Raw genomic sequence first — 17,175 nt, forward strand, 5'->3', positions numbered from 1 at the left:
GTTTGCACTAACTGCTCTACTAAAATGAGTTCATCTTGACATTTTAATTCAAATCGTTGGCCGCACTCGACGAAACGTTTACGAAGATGGCCCTGGGTGAGGCCGTAAAATGAACGAGTCCACAACGCTGTCAAAATTGGCCGCAGCAGTAGCACAGAAATCATAGTCGCGGATTAAGTATCGAAAAGACCTCGAGTTTGGTGCTGATTGGAAATTAATCTCTACAAGGCACTAACACTGGCTTAATGGAAACCACGCGAAGCGGTCTAGCCAACATAGTGGAATCCCATTCGATACCATACCACGTAGGCCTATATAGCTACGCAGAGTAAATTTCAATGTATGAGCCAAATCCCGTAAAATTATAACCGTTGCATTGCAATGAAAAGTTATTTCAAAAATGGCTAACGTCATGGATACAGGCTGTTATAGCGAACAGTCAAAATCGTCTGTTAGTCAGATTTTGAAGTTTCACCTTCCCATTGGCTCATAGGTCGGTGGATATATATAACTTATAGGCATCCTGAACCAGTTACATACACATCTCCAAACTGATTCGTAATAATATCAAATGTGGTTTATTGCATTTCAATTTGCAAATGTGTAGTGGATTTCATTGCCGGTCCTTGTAGACTTGTAACTCCAATGCGTGTGAGAGCATGGTGGTAGGATCTTTATCGCCACCTAGCGATGAGTTGATGTCATCTGAATATGTTCCGTATATGATAAAGTATCGGCAAATCTAGTCGATTGTGCACCGGCACCTATATTAGTTCTACGATGCATAGATTTGTAATTGGTATACTGACAGACGGTCTCTGGGAGCGAGCATGCAAGTGTGCGCGCGAGTGAGGAGTATATAGGTTGGGCAAGGCACACATCTAAAATCATAAACCCGTGCAAGTCTCATATGGCAACAAAATTAATGCAGCTTAAAGTTTCGTGCGACCGTGTATTCAGTTATTAGCGAATTTATATTCTTATTAATTCAAATTTCGCACTATAGGTAAGCCATGAAGAATGAAGATGCACTGGTATAGCGTGAATTATCATTCAAATCCATATATTATTATATATCTTTACCTGTACTTTGTACCCTTTGTCGTTTGTAACACTTCATGAACTGCTTATGAAGATAGTCCGGCGCAGCCGAATATATGAATGGATTTACAGCGCTATTAACCGGCAATACCAGCAGCACAGATACCATGGTGATTAGGACAGTATCTTTCAGAACTGAAACAAATAGATTAGATAAGAAAGAAATTTAAGAGAGAGAGAGAGAAAGGCCGAAAAAATACAAACGTACGAGAACAAACAACAACGACAATAGCAGCAAAAACATACCATCATGGACAAATATGAAATTAAGTGAATAAAATAAGGTCATTGCAAATACAATTTAGCGGCAATTTGAGAGCAGAGAGCCGAAGAACATTGTTGTTAACAGTATCCTCAAACTGTCGAATTGTAGGCGTGGAAAACTCCGAGGATGCGCAGTTGCACACTGTAATCCAACGTTTGTCAAGACACTTACTTGAGGTATCAGCACGCCCACTGTCATATAGAACATTGATAATACCCACAAGGCACAAAGGTACCCAGCATAGAAAATCAGTAGCTAATATACAGAAAATCTTCGTCTTCAATCTTTGAGATTCTCGGCGCTGAGAGGGTCCTGTCGGCGCTGTGGTATGCATCCTGAAATTATTAATTTACACTCTCACAGGAAATGCTAATGAAACAGAAGTGACAGTGTAGAGCTTGCATTCCGTCACTTGAATTTTACATCGTTTTTGGAAACGGATATATTGCAAGTCACGTATTGTTGAAAGGTGCATGTATGGAAACGTTACAGAACAATCCAGCGATTCTACGAGTCTAAATTGTATCGTTTTTTACACACATGTGTGTGCATGCATGCATGCGGTTAGGTTGAATGACTTCGAAAGAGAATGAAATGAAAATTACGTATTGATCCTGTAAACCGCTTATAGCATGGTATAAAGATATATTGCACAAGGAATATATCGAGGAACTTGGGTGGTAGGCACGATTGTACATGGATATTTAACTATTTGCAATGGCCATAACTTATTCGAATATGTATAACATTTTCAAAACAATCGAAAGCCTAAGAATGCGGAGAGAAAAATAAATCGGGTCATATTCCATTCTTTTAGCGCCCTTTGAACGTTAAATCACGTTTACAGTCACAGATTTCTTGCTCCAGGCCAGTTGTTCCGAACATTTTTGTTGTCGCGAACCCCTTCAGACAAAGTATTAATTCTGCAGACCCCTGCCTAAATTTTTCCTGAAACTCAATTAACATACTATTGACCAACAATTGTGCTGCTCAACTACTGTAGGCTACTGTGTCGAAAATTATTTTTGTTGTTTTTGAAAAAAGAGCGAACAACAGAACGATCGTACGAAAGAACGAAAGTTGAATATGCCATTTATATAAAATTGAATAAATACTTGACATAATACTAAAATATGGAAACTATAAAAAAAGTGGAAAAATATATGAATGAAGACAAGATAGGGCATAGGCTGACGACCAACCTACTACATCTGCGCAGCAGTAGAAGAAGGCCAGAGGTTTTCACAGTGAGTTGCGCCTTGTACTGGTAGGACTTAGTCACCCTTCGCCAAGCGTTTTCCCCGGCGATATATAGTTAAAAAAGTGTCATGCCAAACCCTTTTCAACGTAAAAAAATTTAAATATAGGACTATTGTCCTTCCTGAACTAAACCGCACGCTTTCTATTACGTCATACACGAGGCAGTCCTGATTTGACTGTGGTGGTAGATGTAGCGTTGTAGTGTAAGTGTATAGTCAATGTACATTTTACACATTGTAGGCAGTAGCATAGATATGAATACCGGTACATTTTATTGCTGTGTGCTTGAGCTTGACACATGTGCATTTAAAAAGAGAAATGAAAGTAACAAGAACGCTTTTCGTTTATACCCAAAATTTATCAAAGTAATCACGGACCCCCAAATGCTTTCTCACGGGCCCCAAAGGGCTGTGTGGAATCCAGGTTGGAAACCACTGCTCCGGAAGATACATTGTGTCAAAATGAATATAATAATATCCTCTAGATCAGTGGTTCTTAACCTTTTTAGACATGCCCCCCTTTATGATAGTGAAAGATTTCGCGCCCCCTCATCGTCATGTCACAAAATCCAACCGGGATGCTAGCAACTCCAACAAATTGTTTGATGGCATGGAAGGTTATAACTGTTGGTGAGAGAATTCAAAAATATGAAATTCGGTCTATATATAGAGAAATATGCGTGAATTGGAGGTAAATCACGAAGAGCGCGAAATAATTTGTCATGCAGTTTACCGTTTCTTCGCGTCCCCCTTCAGATGCATTCACGCCCCCCGGGTTCAGAACCACTGCTCTAAATGAACACACCTTTTGTTTTGTAGAACATAACCTATACACTAAGTATATACTAGGACATGCGGGCGTGTAACCAATACGACAAGGTAGCTATGAAAATATATAGTGAGTTCGTCGGAACATCCATCGTTATGGTGGAAGCGGAAAGACTCAAAGGAAAGAATTCTGCCACTGTATCATTTAAACAAGTGCGTTATAATGAAACGAATTGCAAGTATAATAAAATCAGAATACTAACCTGTTTCGATATATTATGACGTAGCCCGCCGCCATCAATGCAAAACAAAGCAAGTTGAATACAAATATTGAGAAGGAAAAATACTTTGTTGCATCCGCCCAACTAGGGATGATATTCGGTGCACAAAGTTCGAGGTTGTGATAATAGCCCAAGCGATAAGTTTGTGTGATATTGAATTGCATCCTCATGAGATAAAGCAATCCGGCCCATTTTCCTTTAGGCCTAAAAAAGATAAGTGAAAAGCACGCTATTCATTACTTTCATCCGTTCAAGATACATAAATTTGCCATACCCAAGACAAAACTCACTGTGAGATGTAGGCCTAATGAGCAAACGGCCGTGGGAGGATGTCGAAACCACGCTCGGTGGGCCTATACCTCAAACCTAACAACCACTTCGGCGTACCGATGTCCGATAATTACAGTAACGCCCAATATCTGTGCTCTTGGACGCCTTCTCGCGTTGATGTTACTGGGTACGTCTGGTAAATGAATTTCACTATTTTGTCTCTGTTACCATCACACGTTATTAAATTTTGCGCAGTTAGATGCCAGCATAGTGTGCGCGCTGATAAACATGTAGTGTCAGCTCCTCAGATATCTAGGATCATACAAGAACAATGTGTGGTTGCATTCACAAGCATGTCAAACATACGGCCTGTTATTCGGGATCCAGCCTGTGACGGTTTCATCTGGCTCGACGCAATGCTACATAATTCAAAAACTCCTTGTATATTGCAGGACATTTCTATCAAAAGTAGAGATTTTCAATAAGAAATACTTTCAAGGGGAGCAATCCCGTAGGACACCAAATGTCAAGCATGTTCTTATGTCAGACTACAGACGTCTGGTGTAAGTGCGGCGTTTTCACTATGGTCACCAATATAGCATCAAGTCTGTGTCATCGACAGAGAATTCCGAGAAGGGCATAAATGGACAGTTGCACACGGAGCGCATATAGCTTTCGAGGAAAAATTAGACTCAAAGCCAGTTCATTACAGAGGTGAAAATGGTGGTAAGGCTAAACCGTTCTTTGCAACTTACAGTTCTCAAGGAATACAATGTAAGTACCCGTGGTAGCAAAGCAACATAACATCTGGTTGAATGGGCACCAGACTTACTTGATCTAATTCTATCCACCATATGCGCACTTCAAACACTATGCTTGTTGCGGCCAGAATATTTGTTCACGTTTGCCACTTTCTTAGTAAGGCAGATAGGTTCAGCGAGACGGTTCCATAGGCTTTTTTTGTTGTGACCCAAAATCGCATTCGAGGAAACCCGAATGGTAATCTAGTAATATTGGATCAACTTCGACATGACCGCGTTCACAACGCTGGCTACTTATATCGTCGTAGGGTTGCATTTAAAGCAAAAATAAATTAAAAATAAACATGTTTGAAAACAAGGCCCTAATTTAAAACATGTTTTTTCAGGCCATGACGTCACGAATATCCAATCGTGACGTCATAGGGGATTGTCATTGGCAATTGAAAATATAGGGTAAATATAGCTCCTTTGACGAAATATCTACGTACTGTCGCGGTTGAAACGACTATTTTGAGGTCTCCAACCATCGAATATCGTATACGTCGGCTATATTGTGTGGTCATTTTCTGTAGGCTTATACCACTTACATGTTTTTTTGGAAAGTGTTTACATAATGATGACATGATTTTACAACTTTTTATAACGCATTTTTCCGAAAGGTCTTTGTTTTAAACACTGTTTATAACATGTTTTAAGCATAGTGTTTTTAAACACCGTTTGTTTTAAATGCAACCCTATAATATCGTCGTAACACACGAGTTAGGAGTCAATGTTATAGTGTTATTTCATCTTCACCAAGTTCCGTGTTTGCGAATCAATTGCTAAAAAACTACTCTAATAACCCATAATATTATATACTAATGTCTTGATGAAAAATCCCACGGCAACAGAAAGGCAGCATTGTTTTTAAGGCAACATTTTGGCATAAAGCATTATGCATCCATCATAATTGAGGTTGACATGCCTGTATCAGGCATTCAACATCAGTATTCAACATAATTAGTTTGTGATGGAAAAATAGAGCATCTGTATATTTCGTTTGCTGTAATCTAGGAACTTCCAAAAAGTTTTGCTGACAAGTAAAATAATTATGAATCTTCCTCAAATCAATCACTAAAGCATTTTTCACGTCACATCGTTCAGCCTAATTTCGGAAGCAGCTCGATTATTTTCAAGATCTGAACACCTCTAATGTGTGAGAGTATTAATGCTTAAAATATGAAAATGCACCATAATAGATAATAGTCTCACTTTGAGCCATAGTCTCTTGTAGGGTACGCCTCCAGACGTTCGGTGATGTTGTCTACATGCGGGTAGGCTACCATGTTTAGAAGAGGAACTTCATCCTGTCTGTATAGATAAGGCGGCGAGTGAACGGCATGCAATCAATGTCATCTCGATTCTCAAGGCAACATTGACATACGTTACCTGATAACGATGACAAAATAATCCTCAAAGTACTCAGACAGAGGAATGACAGCGATAAAAATCGTAGCAATCCACGTAATTAAAAGAGCAACGACGAAAGCCTTCACCGGTATTGGCGAAAACGGTCTGGAATAAACGAGAGTGAATGAGAGCGTTTTGAAAAATCATATGCTCCTTCACATTGCAATATCCAAGTCACTGCGACTCCACCGGCACAAACATACCATGCATGCAGTTATTGAATCAACGTGACAAATCATATATTACAAGCGAACATGGGTTCAGCAGTTATGTAATAACACCAAAGTTTTTAGCGTCACGATCTATGCCCTGGGACTCGATATCTCTGGGATGCATATAGCCTGAGAGGTCCGTGTCGTGCATCCGCAGTATCAGAATCCATGCGAATAAGATTGCGAGTGTATAAATGACAATCACAAGGAAAGAAGTGTTTAAAATAGGTTCATATTATTACGTCTAAACTATAGCCTGACATACGTGTTAGAGTGTCAGGAACACAGCGGACGAACGTAGTCAGCGTCGTTACTCAAGTAGGAGAAGTAACGCCGTGTATTTCTACCTAATGACATGTAGGATAGGAATTAGGGATGGTGTGAGCCTCTGAAAGGTTCAGGTACGTGTAAACGCGAACCTTTTTGAAAGGTTTTGTATGAACGCGAACGTGAACTCCATGACGTCACGTTACGTCATATTGCTAATTGAAACCTTACATTTCAGTGAAATGATATATACTAACGTACACGATACCAGCAAGCGACGACTCGGGCCACATAATGCTACAATGCTGAAGTACATACTGACTTCATAAACGTCGCCAAATGTATCAACTGGAGCGATCGAATGATATAATAATCCCATAAAAGCAATATCTTCCGTCCCTTTGACAACAATTTCGACGAGGACTTGCAAGGGAATATAAGCTTACGTCGTAACGGTCTAAGCCAGACCAGACCATGTATTCGGGCGTCTGAGTGTTGCTACGTTGATAATAAGCAGATTGTAAAACAGAGTTCTCCTCATAGACAAGTTATACAGTAGTAGCCAACACCTCAATAGCCCGGATTTGGTTTTTATGATACAATAAACAAATGAAACCGAGATGGACCCCGCGTACGCTTGCGAGATTTTTTACATCAAACAACGATATCAATTTCATTGATTGGTTAAATAAGCATCATTTGCTGACTACCTATATGTAGTGGATTTCTCTCTTGATGTTGTGTGATTACATGTCAAGCTCACAACAGAGAGTCACCAAATATTCACAAACAGAAAGCTGGTTATTTCGAGCAAACTTTTGTAACAAAGCGGGTAAAATTTTCGAGATTCTCAAGGGGCATGCTCGTTTACTGTCGATTTTTTATGCTGTCAGTGCCATGCATAGAGTGGCCCGCAGTTGAAATGTAATAAATTTCCACAAAAGATATTATAATGAGGCGAAAATTGTAATATATGAAAAAATTTCACAGTGTAGAACTTACCAAGATTCGTTTATGAACGTTGACCTCTAAATTTCCTAGGTTCACACACAGAACGCGAACGCAAACCTCACGTTCACACCATCCCTAATAGGCAGAGAAAAGTAGGTATTTCCCAGCATGTGGATTTGGTTCAGGGTTCGCATACATTTAGCAGTTAATCTGAGGTGGCTAATACTTTGACAAGATAATGGCAAGCTGTATCTTCGCGACTAACGCAAAGGACAAATGACACTTCTCATGGGTAGAACCTTGGAAATATGCTCATGCTCAGTTACCGTGTATACTATACAGGGCTACTTCGCTCGGTTCTTCTGTATGACAATTTCACTCATAAAAGCGGTGCAAACTCATCGCAAAAATACTGTCTACTTTCAAAATCCAAATTGTAAAAAAGCAAGTAATTTTACCTAAATGGTCTAAAAACATAATCACTTGAGTAGCCTAAGTATAGGCAAATCCTACATGAGTAGGCTACTCCGAAATATAGTAGTTTGTTACTAACCGCTATTGATTGGAAGTGGGATCTGTTGTTAATTGCGTCATTCTCATGTGTAATAGTGGATGATTTGATTACTGATTAGTGCAGCGGTGTCAAAACCAAGTCCACGTTACAAATGTAGCAATGTCTTGAACTGCTTACCTGACGATTCCGAGTACTCGGGAAAGAGTTATCAGGACCATCGTCAACACCGATTGCTCCGATCCAATTACGTTCATGCTCCCGATAGCGTTGCATTTATATTGCCAGCCGCTGCCTTGCATTTCTCCAGGTTTTGATTTTCGAGCAATCTCGAATATCGTAGAAATTGCAAGTGTAGAAATCTGTAAAACGGTACTACATTAAAGAAAATTGTTAGACCTTTCGTTGGCTATCGTCAGCTATTATTACGATCACTGGGAAGGGAGAGTTGAACGAAGTAAAATAGTTTTAGCTGTGTTAGGTTGTAGCAATGTGTTCTGAATAAACCTGGTTACAATGTCCGCCATGTTTTTTTTTGTGTGTGTTCGGATGACCTATATATAACATTATCGGTCTGCGACAAGCGTTCGGCATTGCATTTGGCCCGGTTGCTTTTTTCATATGCCCCGTGACGTTAATTTGTGAAATTACTCAACAGAGCACAAATTTGCTTGCGTAAATTTCTCACTAAATTAATAAATTAGACATATTGTGGATTTCCTATCATTTCCAGTACGTGCAGTAAAAACACCTGTCAAGTGCATGATGTTAGTCTCTACGTGGTTTCAAAATTTTAATCGCAGTATTCAATAGTGCTGTACAGTTATTAGCTCACCCCCATTAGAAGATCGGAAATAGATAAGCTCAGGAAGAACATCTTGGTGAGTTTTTGTTCCGCAGAAAGACGCGAGCGAACTGTGAAAGTCTTGATTACCGTGACAACAAACACTGCGAGGTTTCCAACAATTGCGGCGACCCCTGTTAAAATATTTATTATTACTGATAAATTATTCCGACTTACTCGCGAGAATCATCAACAATGGTGGTTACATTCGTTATGATAAAATTTAAATAATATTTATTACAAAGTTCAAAGAATGTTAAAACAACTCTTCGGATAAAAGCACACCTGGTGGCGTCACAAACTTATCGCTAACAATAGTCATTCCGGCTTCATGTAATCGGTAAATGCTTACCTATTATAATCCCTGCAATGATTAGTCCGTTGTAGGCTTCCAAAAATCCATACAAATGGAAATTGCTACCACACTTTCCAAAGCAGATGTGACTTGTTCGCAGGTCCTCACAATGTCGAACCGAACAGGTGCGCTTCTGCAATACAAAAACAATCTTACCGTATACGCCCGATTTAATCAGAACAGTCCCACATCCCCGACCAATAATATTTAGTGACTCTTTGCTGTGAGCTTTGCCCGCAATCACACAATAGCAACAACGAAATACACTAGAAGATGTACAATGTTCATAGTCAGCAAATTGTGCTTAATCAATCAATCGAATATTGACATCAACGAAATTGATATAAAGAATGCATCGTTGTCTAATGCAAAATAATCTAGCATACATACGGGATCTATCTAGATTATATATGTTTGTGATATCATAAAAAAATCCGTCCGACTGGGGTGTCGGCTACTGTTTTAACTTGTTTTCGAGGTAATTTTTGTCGCAGATAGAATCCGGTAATATGAAATTATTATGGCATTGGATAGTTCCAGTCCATACATTTGGTGGTGTTTGTTAAGTCATCATGTCCTTCAACATTGTGGCATAATGTGGCCCGAGCCATCGCTGTAGGTATCGTGTACATTATTATAGAACTTTACGCCAGGAAAATGTAGGCTTGGAATTAGCAACATGACGTCACGTGACGTCATAGGCTCGTGCTCACGTTTGTGTTCACAAAGAACCTTTCACATGAACAAAAACGTTTCAGGGGTTCGCACCATCCCACTGTCCACATATCGCCGTGGGCTTTTAAGGTGTGGTGTGTGACCAAATGGATGATATTCATATGCCATTTGTTGTGTCCGACGCCCGTGTCGGTTTCACCCGGCACAGAAGTCTCAAGCATATATTGCAGGACTGTCAAACTCAACTAGGGTGGCATTACTCTGCCAACCTTGCTTTAGTCGCGATGTGGTGCTGGTTCCGCATATGTTCGCTGTCAGGAATATATACAAGAGATGTAACTGTAAACACATACGTTGGTATTTTGTTCATTTATTTTTATTCACCATTGGGCTTCTCATGGAGGCTGGGACCTTTTGAGTCAAAAATTTTACACCAGTGCCATCACAGGTATTTGAAATATATTTTTGTCCAATTTCCTGAAAACCGAATACCGTCATCGGTGGCTATAACGCGGCCTTCGTGCATTTTCGAGTTATTGGGCGTGCTATAACTGGGGCTGTGGAGTAGGAGTCGGAGTCGTGGAGCCGGAGTTGGAGTTTTACTAATTTTTCGCTCAGTGACGTCGGAACCGGAGTCTCAAATTTTCTTAGCATTTCTTGGAGTCGGAGTCGGGCTGGTGAAAAATACTGGCTGCAGTCGGGGCCGGTGTTTGTTAAATGCTCCTGACTCCGACTCCGACTCCAACTTCTTTAATGTGAAAACTAGTGCTTTCAAAGGTTTAACAGTCACTGTTATTAGTAATGATATTGAAAAAGTTGGACATTATTGGCAAATTGCAATTCAGTTGCATAGAGGAAGAACATTGCAAGATGCATCTTTATGACCAACGCAAAATTGCTGATGCAATTTTTCGAATTATGCCGTGATGCTGTGAAAAAGTAAATAAATCGTTTGGTTTGGTAAGTGACAACATCACTTGTAAAATTGATGCAAATACAACCAAACGACAAAATCAAAAATATTTCTAGTAAGTAGCTGGCCCGCTTGGGTCGGGGAAATCTTTAAGAAGGAGTCCATGAATACTTGACAAGGTAGATGTAAACATATGCTATTTGACTACTTCCTAAATGTCGTTTCTGATAACCGTATATTATTAGTGAGAGAGTGTGTGCTTGTCATCGGTATAGTACAGGGGTGGACAACCTTTTCGGCCAAAGGGTCACATGAGAATGTTGATGACTTTTTTGTAGTCTTCCAATAGGAGCGAACTGGATTAGGTACGGGTGAATAAAGACTTTTATTCTACGATAACAATAATGTCATCAAAACTTAGAGTGCAGACATGTCCTAGCCGCGCCTAGCGCGAATTTTTTTTCAAAGGTGATCAATGAATTTGGTCAATAATAATGCAGGAAAGAAATCGAATGACAAGCAATCGCGCCAAGTGCGAGGAAAAATATGAAGTCAAATAAATCTATCACGAAATATTCTACTTTATGGTCATATACGAATATATACGAAAAGTGTGACTGGCCCCTGGCTACGCCAATGCGTCGGAACTGATATTCCAGTCATCAATATCCCGCATTTTGCGGTCAGGCTAATAAAATGTTTGGTTGGCCTTGCAATTTCACAATAAATTGCATGGATGATTTATTTTTTGATAATACAACTAATTTCGATAATTACCTCGCGGGCCACTCAAAACCTTCGTGCGGCCACGGGTTGACCGCCCCTGGTATAGTGTGTATAATAGTGAGAAAATTGGTACATCTCTGTGTTAGTTGCAGACGATTCTCGCGGATAGCTATAGAAAATAACATTATAACACATTCACTTGATAAATGACAGTGGATACAGCTCTCCCGATGACATGACCGGTTGGTTTTAATCAACAGATGAGTTTGTGTGTCGAAAAATCGTCCAGAAGCTTCGGAGTATCCTATCGGAAAGAAACATTTGCCCACCTGCACATCGTAATATCTTTCCAGAATTTGTACTAGCGCCCCGTGGTATGTCACATTTCTAAAAGAATTACACAAGACATAAACTTGCAGCACATGTTGAGTGAAGACATGAGGGGATGAGGTATATACAAGTATTTTATCGATTTTTATTTGTTTAAAAGACAGGGGATTTGGTTTACTATACCTGGAAGTCGGTCCGATGGGATCTTCCGGCTATCCTTCAGACAGCTTGTTCGTGATCCAGCACATATTTCGATCGATAATTAAATAATATCCCTGAGGTATTAGTCTGACCACGAGCGAAAGGCATTTAAATACCACTGCACTTGTTGATGATCTATTGTTCATCCCAATCAATACGTGACTAAATGACTTCATTCGTCGCTTGATGTAAGCCTGATATGGACAGGGTGTCGGTGTGCTACTTGGCATGGTCAGCAAGTCTGCCAACACTATATGTAGCCTACTTGGATGTATGAATGTGATATAAATTACAACATGCCGGCATTTTATGAGCAATAGACATCACATTCGCAAGTAGTCGAGTATAGGTTTTAATGAAGCTAATCTAGATAAGTGAGTGTAATATTGAAAACGCACCTATGTATAAATAATATATACAGCGTTAAAGAGTCTACGAATGTCAACGGTGTCATTGTGCAATGTGTATAAGTATATTCGTACAAACCGCAGAGCACAGACATCTTGCTGCTAATAATCAATCTTTTAAATAGTCCAACGAGAAGTGTGTGATGACTGTTAAATCTTAGCGCTTATGCCGCAAATTAGCGTTCGGCATAGTAGATTTGCAAATCTACGATATGAACGACATGAAATGTGTCACAAATATTCCAAACCGGTCACGACATGGTGCATCATCATTCATAACTCACCCAGTGACTGGTGGTTGTCGCTTCAACCCTGTTAAAAGTATCGATGGTTACGAATTCCAACATGATGTTCCATGAAAGATCAGTTATTTTGCCTATTGTCTCTGCAGCAAATTGTCCGGCACTCTTGCTATTGATTCAAATTATTCAGCTGCATATTTTCAAGACTTATTATTCTTACCACATGAAGCATTTGATGCATAAACTGAAGAGTTGACGACTTGGCAGATCTTTTGATCTTTCCGGTCTCCAAACCTGCATTGTATCATATTAATTTATTCAGCCCATTGTACATGAAAATGAAGAATTCGATAGACATGGCCGCACACACGGTGCGATGCGATCCGCTCACATCGGCGTGTGATATAGGGAATTTGTGGCAGCGCGATTAGATATATAGTTGCATTATGGCACATTACTTAATATAGCTTTGATAACACCAGGAAATTGCGTTACATTGACTAAAACGCGAATATGGTCAACTTCACCCAATCCGTTTATGAACTTTAAATGTGTCCCGGACAGTATTGCTGCATATCGAAGCAGAAATAGTTAGTCGTCCGCCAAGACGGAAACATTGATTCTACAATCACAAATATAGAACCGATGCTAAACCCAATACGTAATTACAGTAAACAGAATAAGTGAGTAAATTGAAGAAGGGTAAGCTTATACATGAGCTGTACGCGACACAGCAAGCTAAGTTGTGACCGAAAAACAACCTCCCGTTCTCATAAATTGTAATAATATATGATAATTCTTCATGCAAGTCAATGTTGGCGCAAGTCGGCATTGACCAATATGTCCACTAAATTGATATCAACCCCATTATGCTGAGACGCAGGAAGTCAGTCCTATAACTTTCCAGATAATAATAATGGGAAAATTTTGAGTCATAACATCGATCTAAAATATATACGCTCATGAAGCGAGGGGAAATGACGCTTAATCGAGGATAAACATACACGGAAAATATCAGTGCGAGCCAGCCGTCAGATGCATCACATGAATTATTATCGCACCCACAACGTGAAGTGATGTTTTAGGCGTGTGCGTTGTTGGTTACAATTCCTATATCAATGTCAAGCTTAAATAGAAGTAATTTTAAATCATTGCCGTCCTATTCAAGACTAGACTAGAGCAGATGACTATCCGGGTAAATCCGGCTGACTATAAAGGAAGAATCATGTCGCTTATTGTCATGAACAACATGCTTTTCAGTGGATGGAGGGTGACGCCTTTCTAAATTGATCAGCTATTTGATGCGAACAAGGAAGTTTTATGAAACCAGATGTGACAGTCCATGAGCGCCATAATTCTCCGAAAAAGTATCGCATGTTATATAAAGGTGCTATGAATATTTAGTTTCCCGAAGCGAAAATAAGTGCACAGATTGAATCAACATTTATGCTATGAGCCTATGACACATTCTTTCCATTTCCGAACATTCAACGCCAATCAGCGCCACGAAGGTGAAATAACGCGAAAGTATACACAATACGAGTACCCTTTGCGTTGTAAAGTCCCATAGTCGTTCCAATTCGCAGAGTACCCCCATCCTTCAACTGCGTCGCATAAGAAGTAGGCGCCAGTACAAAATGCTTCGTCTGTGAAGTCGTCGCAATCAAACTTGCAGTCACAGACCGCGTCGCCGGCGATAACGACGCCTGACTTCATGCAGCGAAAGCAAGTTTCATTCGAATCGCAGGAATAGAAATAAGGACCTGAAATACGTGTACGAATTATGTTCAAGCTGGACGGAGAACGCATGAAGTTCGAAACACGCACCCGAAACTGCATCTGAGCCCGAAGAACTGACGCTGCTCGCGCTTGAACCGTTCACTCCGGCAATCACTAAAACCGAAAAGATATAAGAAGTAAAGAGCTATGAGATAAAGCACTTAAGTCGCCGCACTATGACAAGGCTCAGTAGACGTAATTAGTGTATTGTGTGAATTTACGAGAGGCAGATATGAATAGCATGCTATGCACGCGTTGGGCCGTTAGGCTCGTGACTGGACACGGACAGCCGGGCCGTAACTGCTGTACCTCAAACCCCCCATTAAGGGAGCTCGAAGGGGGCCCAAAATTATTTCGTAAATTAACATAAATTATATTGATATTATAGAACTTTTTTCAATTCTTTTTAGCGCTTCGCGCGATTTATTGTCGTCACCTGTTTTTATATTAATAGGGGTACCCTCGAAAAACGAATAATTTATAAAGTGGGGCATATAGGCGTATTCCCTTACCGCGTCACGACACACCAAGACGTTGACAATGACGTTTCACCTAACTGACCTGCGAAGTGTGCAGCAAAAAAGTTCGGGGACGAGAAAACCTTGACATAAAAGGACCGCTTCATTTTGGCCCAAACCGATGTAGGACGAATTTCCCCTCGTCCATAGACGCCTAAGCGAATGGTGCCTAATATTCCTGTCCTGGCAATCTGAACCCCACAATACAAATACCACCCGTAGAGAAAATTATGTGGCCGTGAAAAAAGCCATTTGTAGTCGTGTGCGTCGCGCGGAAGAAGTTCTTTAGGTCTGGCACGTTTCGGCGGATTCATAATCAAGGTCACGAAATAACAACACGCCTCAAAGTTATTGATAACAACCGGCCCCTCTGTAGATTTGTAAATATAAATATAAAATTTGACAGCAATAAATGCAATTCTAATATCATAGACCGAAGTGAAACATGAGTTTTTTCTTACATCAAAAATATATCTTGTATTATTATTATCTTGTCACCACGATACCTGCTGCAGGTTTGTAGATATACATAATGGGATTCACGGTATGCTTTCATTGAAACACATATATTGCGCATGGAATCCACTGTTTATTTGTTTCCGTGCCTCTTAATCGTGCACCGTAAATATGTTTCACTTACCGTGAATGTTACATAGTGACGTGATAAGAAATGACATAGCGTGACGGATCCGACGGTACCGAGTCCTTTGACCCATTCTTCGATCAAACCGTGTAGCCAGTGAAACTTGGATTGTTGATGCTATAGTTTGATATTCTTCTTCGATTACACATGTAATCTTAATAAATCCTCATGCGTCACATATGAAGTACTGAGCATCTTTCAGCATTGTTCGTCTTTAGGTGTTATCAACGCAGATCTGTAATGAAACTTTTGATTACGGTACAACATGTTCCAATTATGTTACGATATCGAGGATCCTAAGCTTGTGAGTGGCAATGGCGGTTGGCTATTGCGTTGTCCAGCCGGTCACTGAGCTAAACTCTATACAACTTCACTTGTACCACAGGCGTTGAATTCCCAGTTCAAGTAAAATAAAAGCACCATAGAACTACAAATGTAGGAAAATAGCTGGATATTGGTAATTTATTCAGTAAACGCTTTTCCGACTGACTGTCATCAGTGGCGAAGGTCAGTAATACGGTAAATCAGATTCCCATTCTGAATGTGCTAAACGTTACAGTGATAGTCAATCTTCCATACTCGCTCGTGACCGTTCTCGTTTTCATTCAAATGCCCTGGAATCCACGATCAAGCTACATGCGTATAATTCGATTCGCCGTCGCCTGAAGGAACGCCTTTGCCATCGTGGAATATTTCACTAATGTTCTGTGTCGATGTTTTCGGTTAAGTACTCGTTAACGCCTGTGCGTACCGTTACCACCGTACCATAATGTCTACTAGCTGTGTGTTTTCCTTGTTACTATGTCCGAGAGACGACATATTTTATGCATTTCGAATTTGCTTCACCGCATACACGATTGCGTCAGGGAATTCCCTGTTTTGTCACGAGTCGGAAATGGAATTTGCAATTCCATGCAACCCTGCGGTAATGCACGCCGCAGTCGCTTGTTGCACCATTGCATACGATTCAAGAGACAGTGGACGCGTAGCCTGTTACATGATGTATCCATGCATGCAAATAGGAGCATTGGTATTATGTATGGCCAGATATTCAGTGACCGAACGAAGTGTTTATATACCATGGGCATGCTGGTGAATGAATTATATTCTTTGATACGAGGCGAAACAACCCGTACGGGGTTCGTGCTTTTGTCCAAAGGGCAAACTCATACCGAAAGTTTCCACATCAGTCGTTGAAAAAGACATGAGGACCTTGAAGATGAGTTCAGGGAATTCCAACTGTTCGCCTAATGATAAGCTGCTCACAGGGTTGCCATCGACATGGACCCAATAGTAAGGACAGCCGATAAATGACATTAGCAATAAAAAGCGTTTTTGTACATACTATGTGTGAGCTGAAATAGCGGTCTTTCCTATACGGCCACCAGGTTAATGCCACAATTGCAGATATTGCAATGTGCGTAACACTCGCCGTTCAGGCGTTCAA

General features: G+C 40.3%; 1 protein-coding gene across 3 annotated transcripts; it reads right to left on the minus strand.

Moving 5' to 3' along the window:
* Positions 1–562: 562 nt before the first annotated feature.
* Positions 563–17,033, minus strand: LOC145455234 (relaxin receptor 1-like). 3 transcript variants are annotated; one of them, XM_080333180.1, is made up of 15 exons: positions 15,726–17,027; positions 14,616–14,681; positions 14,335–14,551; positions 13,009–13,082; positions 12,831–12,858; positions 11,938–11,995; positions 9,292–9,427; positions 8,931–9,073; positions 8,276–8,457; positions 6,134–6,259; positions 5,957–6,055; positions 3,657–3,878; positions 1,538–1,701; positions 1,084–1,236; positions 563–705 (listed from the first exon to the last, which is right to left on the minus strand). In XM_080333180.1, exons 1-15 carry the CDS (start codon positions 15,799–15,801, stop codon positions 614–616), a joined length of 1,836 nt encoding a protein of 611 aa, XP_080189306.1. In that variant the 5' UTR covers positions 15,802–17,027; the 3' UTR covers positions 563–613. The 3 variants fall into 3 exon arrangements, with proteins under 3 accessions (XP_080189306.1, XP_080189307.1, XP_080189308.1); XM_080333181.1 differs by lacking the exon at positions 1,084–1,236 and having other exon boundaries at positions 15,726–17,033; XM_080333182.1 differs by lacking the exon at positions 3,657–3,878 and having other exon boundaries at positions 15,726–17,030.
* Between the last annotated feature and the right edge of the window lie 142 nt (positions 17,034–17,175).

Source organism: Botryllus schlosseri, chromosome 14 (assembly GCF_051294905.1).
Source record: "Botryllus schlosseri isolate E-star chromosome 14, Bs_hap1, whole genome shotgun sequence".
Taxonomy (NCBI): domain Eukaryota; kingdom Metazoa; phylum Chordata; class Ascidiacea; order Stolidobranchia; family Styelidae; genus Botryllus; species Botryllus schlosseri.

What these genes read in the sequence shown, in the direction of transcription:
- LOC145455234 (XM_080333180.1), bottom strand. Translation starts at nt 15,801, where the DNA reads ATGGGTCAAAGGACTCGGTACCGTCGGATCCGTCACGCTATGTCATTT. An exon ending in CGACAACCACCAGTCACTGG is followed by an intron (nt 11,996 to 12,830) that starts GTGAGTTATGAA and finishes TAATTCTTTTAG; the next exon opens with AAATGTGACATACCACGGGG. An exon ending in TTTCCGATCTTCTAATGGGG is followed by an intron (nt 8,458 to 8,930) that starts GTGAGCTAATAA and finishes ACCGTTTTACAG; the next exon opens with ATTTCTACACTTGCAATTTC.